Raw genomic sequence first — 6916 nt, forward strand, 5'->3', positions numbered from 1 at the left:
TGTCCGTATCACAAAGTACAGCTTGATTCTTCCTCATATTTGGAGATTTGCAATGTAAACAGCAGCATATTGCACTTGTCCCAACGTCTGAGGCTACTATACCCCCTGAGGTTCCCAAATTACGCCTAAAATTGCTTCAACAGCTACTACTGTACAGCTTTTCTTCAACGTATAGAACAGCATGAGCACAGACAAGAAGTCTCTATTCCAGTTATTTCCACCTTTGTGTCTTTACAGCAGTGTTATCTGATGAAGCCTATAGCCTGACCCTAATTACTGCTAATGGTGTTTTTCATATTAATGGTTTGGTGCATGGTTAAACAACACTGCCCCCTTTATCTGAATCACAATGAGTGTAAATGTCCCGCTGCGTGGGGATGGGCCTTTTATGACCAGAGTCTGTCCATAGGATCCCACTGTATAGGCCGCAGCAGGTTTTCCACATAAGATAATACTCATAGTTACTTATTTGACCGGCAGATAAGCTATCAGCGTCCATGCACATGCAACAAAGGCTTATGTTCAGGGAAGGGGCATCCAAAGCTAGCACAGATAAGTACAATAATTTTTAACCTCTTAACCTCTGCCTTTTTTGGCGCCAGTTTTGTTGCGTTTTGTTGCTCTTTTGATGCTTTTTTTTTTTTGCTGCGTATTGGTCGTCATTTATGTCTCGTTTCTGAAGCTTTTTTCAAGATGCTTTTAGGTTTGGGTGAAGTCTGTTTACGTCAAAATAACTTGAAAGCTGTACTTCACACTAACTAGTTATAATAATGTAATACCATGTTCATCGTCATCAAAAGTTCAAATCTGGCTGGAGAACAGAGGATGCTCAGTGAACAAATACATGGCCGTGTGAAACCTCACACTGTGCCAAATGTGGCCCAGGGTCCACACTTTGGACATATCAGTTAGAGTTAGGGTCATCTGTTTGGGTTGAGGCATTGACTGGTAAATGTGGCTGTCATTTGTTGTATTTGAGTATGTTCAAAGCAGAGGGGTGACAGATTGGGGACAGGCAATTTCACTTTTGATCTATTTTATTAAATTCTATTTTAACGGTAGCTTTGACCAAGCACGACTTTGCGTATCATTTGAGGGAGTGTTGAGATGCTGCTGTGGCCCTTTGATAAATGGCAAGGGAGTATTAACCTCAACATTAAAAAAAAAATAGAAAAATGGGAAAAGTGATGCTGTTGTGAAGCATACATTATCTTTGTGGGGGGGTTCTCTCTCCCCGTGCACTCACATCGGCGCCTGGCATGTGTCTCCTGGTTGGGCGGCTCATTTGTGACACCCAATCAACATCCAAAGCCAGGGCAGTGTAACGTAGTCCGAGAGTAAAGTGACGTTGGTTTTAAGTTACACAGATTTGAGTGGAGGGGGGTGGTGGTAATGCCGCTGCTTGTTGCTTGTGTGGTAATAGTATTTTGAGAGCACATGGCTGGCAGTTTACTGCATTCCTGCATCGGGCCACACCAGAGACGTCCCGCAAAACCAAAACAGATTAGAGGAAAAGTGGTGGGGTAAAATACATGGGATTATTCAGACGGCTAGTCGGAGAGGAGAAAAACATGCAGCACAATATACCAGTGATTCTGATGCTTTAGCTGTACATCTATTGCAAAATAGTCAATTATTTAGCTCATTCTCTGGAAATAGTCAATTTCATCTTTTGGGTGGTCTTAACTCTACAAACATGTTCTGAAATACATGGGATTCCTCTATCAGTTTAGCACTTCATATTTCAGACTTCTCTTGTTATTTAATAATACTTGTCAGTTAAAAAAAAAAAACAACAACAATAAAATACTTAAAAAAAAATTGTGCAGCCCTGGACAAGACCAGAAAACAGGATTTAACAAAAGCGGACAAATGTGGGGAAAAAACGGCACTAAACCAGATCAAACGAAAATAGGACCTAACATAACCTAACATAAGTCTGATCTATGCCTAATTGGACCAAATCCAAGTCAAAGGTATCTCCATTGCAGCAATCCAAGTCTACAGCAACACTTAAGTGCCTATGTGAATCTTTTTACTTGCCCTGAAATTTGAGAATCCCTGATCATTTATATCTGCAGTGGCATATCAATCTGAAACCAAAAGTGAAATGCAAAAGGATGGGAAGATCCCAGAGAATCCATGCTAAAAGCACATTAGTAAATTAATAACGTTTATGGCTGACATGTGGCATCAGACTGGGACAACAGGCTCGTTGGACCCCCCTGAAGTTCCTCACAGACTTGTCCAGATGATACTTTAGAGCCACCTCATTGTGGGACCACAGAAAGCATGGTCTGTGGGGACATGCAACAACACGCAAAGCCTGGACTAAAAAAACAAGGGTAAATCCACTCAGGTGCGCCCTGGGCCATTCAAACATCTTATCAGAGGCGAACGAAGGGAAGCGCCGCTCTCCAGAGGCGCGACTGTGGAAAGTGCCCCTATGTGCGCACACTTCGCTATCACAACACCTCTGTTAGCCAAAGGGGGGTTAACTGCGAGATTAAAAGCACACAGGCGATGGCCACATGCTGGGTTATCGGGGCAATGAGTCCCCTCTGTCAGACACACATGAAACAGGACAACAACAGGGGAACATCAATGCATTTAGCCTTTTTTTTTTTTTTTTACGCACGCACAATTCAATCCTATGAACTTTACGCACTCATTCATTCGTATTTAAACCGGATACGCAGGCTAAATAAATCCCACACAAGAGCAGCGCCCTCCTTTTAACCCCGTTTTACTAACATGTTTTGTTGCTCCATGAATATAAGAGGATTATGGCAGGGTTATAAATGCATCGGCATAGCAAGAACTCAAGGAACACACGCCCCCGAGCGAGGCAGCGTGGATGTAAAACGCAAATGAAAAACCTTGATATTCTTTTGGCAAATACAACCCCTGGCAAATATGCGATAACGTCATCAATCACAGAGAAGCCTGCGCGCAAAACACATGGCCAACTCGCAATTCCATTTAGTAAAAAGTGTAAATATCAAGTTAAGTTGTTCAAACTCAAACTCAAACTCATTGTAACAAGCCAGTAGTAAGCCACGCGCCCCTTCCACTCCTGGCAGCGCGGGGAGATGAAAAGAGTGAGTGAGAGTTACTTACGCACTGCCTCCTGTTTGGGGTCCAGCTCGGCACATGTCTGCTGAAGTAGGTTGATTTTACCATGGAGTCTCCTCACGCGCTGGTTCGTGGACGTGAGGTCGTTCTCCAGCTCCTGAAAAATGGAGCACGCGTGTCTGGCGAGGTCCGACAGCTGCCGTAAGGTCCGCGATAGAGCCACATTGTTGATGGTAACCAGGTCCTCGTAAAGGAGCCCGTCCTGGTTCGGGATGTAGTGCCTGCAAAGTAACTGGGGTTCCACGAGTCGTTTGGCAAATGGCATGTTGTTGATCCGGACCGGGGACTAAATCCAGCGAAAGTGTCCCAAAGTCCGCTCTCTCCCCTCGGTCCGTGCTCCGCTGTCCTGGGTTCAGCCGCTGATGCCCCCCATCCTTTCATTTGTCTCTCTGGGACAGGACTGGAGTGCGCCTCGCTGCTGCGCCGGTCGGTCGGTCATCTGCTGCCCCTGACGCTGCACTGTTTTCCCTGCTCCGAAGAAAGTCGAGGTGGATTTTAAAAAGGGGAGGGGGCAAAACCCGGCGCGGATCAGAATAGTTTACTGGATCCGGACTGCGGCGCTGACGTGCGCTGCCTGTGAGCTGAGCTGTTGATAAGAAGACCATGGCCATAATGATGAAGGCATCTAAATTATATCATAATTCAGATTGCAGGCAGAAGAAAAAAGCAGTTAAGTGTGCAATTTATTTTATCCATGATAATATCAACGATTATCTTGTAATCATTGATATTATACTTTTCATTTTCCTATTCGCATTCCATTTCAGTTCTCTTATTAATATTGTAAAAAAAAATGTCTTACATTACTTTTGCGCTTTACAAGCCTGAGTTGACAAGTTTCTCAAAGTGCTACAGTGTAGTAATTCATAATAGTCTGCCTAAACCTATGAGCACCATCGGCTCCTCCTCCGACCACCACCACAACCAGATGTTTACATACACTTTATAAAAAGACAAATATGCAAACTTTTCTCAGTGTCTGACATGAAACCAGAATTAACATTTACTTTTTTAGGTCAATTAGAATAAAAAAAACAAAAAAATCTATTTGACAAATGCCAGAGAAAGGAGAGATAGATGTTTTTTTGTTACTTTCTACAAAGTCAGAAGTTTACTAAGATTACTATACCATTAGACAATTTGGGAAAGCCCAGATTAGATGTAATGTCCTTGGAAGAACAAGTCTGGTTCATCCTTGGGTGCAATTTCAATATGCCTGAAGGTGCCAGGTTCATTGGGAAATGACCAGTCATCATACAGATCAGAAAGATGGCGGGTTCGATGTCTCAGAGATGAACATGCTGTGATTGGAAATGTCAATATCAACCCAAGAGCAAATGCAGACCTGGTGAAGATGCTGAACCTGGTAAGAGTTTGTCATTATCCAGAGTGAAACAAAGACTTTTTGGAGACATATTCTGCAGTCTGACAATTGGCCATAATGACCACATCACGTTTGGAGGAAAAAGGGGAAATCTTGCAAGCCTGAGAAATCACCTAACTCATAACTTTTAAATACGGGGGTGGCAGCATCATGCTGTGGGTTTGTTTTGCTGCAGGAGCAAAAATCACTTCACAAAATAGATCATCATGAAGACATCATGAAGAAAGAACCACTATGTGGAAATACTGGCGCAACATCTCAAGACATCAGCCAGGAAGTTAAAGCTTGGGTGCAGATGGGTCTTCCAAATGGACAATGACCCAAAGCAAACTGCCAAACTGGTTACAAAGTGGCTTAAGGAAAACAATGTCAATGTTTTGAGGTGATCACAAAGTCCTGATCTCAATCCAGTTGAAAATGTCTGAGCAGAGCTGAAAAGGCATGTGCACGCAAGGTGCTTATTTCAGTTCTGTATGGAGGAATGAACCAAAATTCTTGCCAACTATTGTGAGAAGCAGGATATCCAAAACATTTGACTCAAGTTATACAGTTTAAAGGCAATGCTACCAAATATTAATGAAACGTATGTAAACCTTTGGTTTAGTAAAAGAAACATAAAACCATGTAGAAAATTCTTTCTCTCATTCTTCTGGCATTTGACTAATAGAAATTATTTTCTAGTGAGAAACAGTGAGAACATCTGGTTCCCACTGTATCAGGCAGTGAAGTGTCTTGCCCAAGGACACAGCAACAGTCTGCACCAGTCATAGTCAGGTTTTGAACCACTGATCTTTGAATCTGTGGATCTCTGCCAAATGAGCAGTCATGCATGTCCACGCTGCACCATCCCGCCAGAGACAGAAACTTCCTTGTCTTTGGCCCATTTTCACTGGCGATGTCAATAAGTAATAATGGACTGATAAAACCTTAAAAACTAAATACCTTTGCTTTCTTATTCCCTCTGCCTCATTTGAGAGGCCTCTTTTTGAGATAGCGCTCCTGCAACCGTCTGTTGTGGGATTATAAACGGGCAGTCGGAAAAAAATAAGATTCAGGAAACATTTGATTCGTAATGGCATCGTGATGTATTTTGTTAGTTGGCACTTGCATAGATGAAGACTCAGACTTTCATAATGTATTCTTCCCATGAGTCTGTGTGTGGTAAGGACATACTCTTAATTGTTATGTATAAGGCACTCCCATCAGCTATACCCTGCTCACAGAGTATCAGGGCAGGATCAGGGTGTCTTCATAAAGCCTGTAACACAATGCCTTGTTTTGACATACACGCAGCCCTATATCATATTTACCTAACCACTACAGTACGTCCTGCACATCCTGAAAGCCTGATGCACACTATGTTCCACCCTCTAGGCCTATAATATTTTCATTTGATCATTTACATCACATGCACAAAGAGTAACTCTGCATTTATAAATCAGTGTCTTAGTCCAGAACTGTTTGATAGAGAATTTGTGACCCAAAGCACAGGCTCATGAAGTGAAGCTGACAATTTAGACCAACGACTTGTGAAAAAAAACATACAAATGCATGGAATTGACTACTGATTCAATTTATGGACTTGACTGTATATTTGTTCTTTACTTCCGCACCCGGGTCTGTAAGTCCTCCCCATTCACATTTGCTGATGGAGTATTTAGCTAAACCCCAGTTGGACGGAGGTGACGGGGGCCCAGAGCTCTTCCTGTGGCCTAACCAATGTCCACACAGAAATGCAACCGTAGCAAACCCGGCGCGGGACAAAGGGGAGAGCGGCCCGGCGGAGGATGGCGTCATGTTGGAGTAATGGTGTCGCCACAAAAGAGTCACTTGCACTGATAAAAGCTGTTAATCTCTGTGCTAGTGCAGCGGCTGTGACCTCTGCGTCTGCTCTGGGGCAAGTTCGCAGTTGGGTTTCATCTGAACTGGAAAGTGGCCTGTGTGGATCTCGTTCAAAGTTCAAAATCGGAGACGTGCTCTGGTGTTGGAGCTGGCCAGATCACATTGCACCAGCCCCTATGGCTCCTCCTGCAGGTGGTGGGTCCACAGAAGGACGGCCTCACAAACCGGGCCTGTTGGTCTCTCATGAGGGGCTTCTGAACCGCTCTTTGTCTGACACCTAGGACCTGTTTGCCATGGGAGACCCTACCAGGAGCACGAAGCCCCCGACAACAGAGCTCCAGGATCATTCGGATGCTCAAAACCCTCCACCACGTTAAGGTGGCGGTTCCAGGAAGGGGTGAAGTAGAACCACATAATATAATGCATAAGAAATCACTGTCAAAAACACTGAGGTCTTCCATCCGAGTCAAATTCAGTGCACACAATGTATGGTCACCTTTTTTTGTCATGATTTTACACATTTAGTTCCATGTTAGTCCGGTTTTGTTCCTAAGT

General features: G+C 43.6%; 1 protein-coding gene across 2 annotated transcripts in view; it reads right to left on the bottom strand.

Annotated features, from left to right (window-relative positions):
- Positions 1-3578, bottom strand: part of nhsa (Nance-Horan syndrome a (congenital cataracts and dental anomalies)) — a 94588-nt gene extending 91010 nt beyond the window's left edge. For both annotated transcript variants that reach the window (XM_079574852.1, XM_079574853.1), the window contains exon 1: positions 3121-3578. In XM_079574852.1, coding sequence (XP_079430978.1) covers positions 3121-3400 — 280 coding nt within the window. In that variant the 5' untranslated portion in view covers positions 3401-3578. The remainder of the gene's footprint in view (positions 1-3120) is intronic.
- Between the last annotated feature and the right edge of the window lie 3338 nt (positions 3579-6916).

Source organism: Gobius niger (genome assembly GCF_951799975.1).
Source record: "Gobius niger genome assembly, chromosome: 17".
In the NCBI taxonomy this organism is placed as follows: Eukaryota; Metazoa; Chordata; class Actinopteri; order Gobiiformes; family Gobiidae; genus Gobius; species Gobius niger.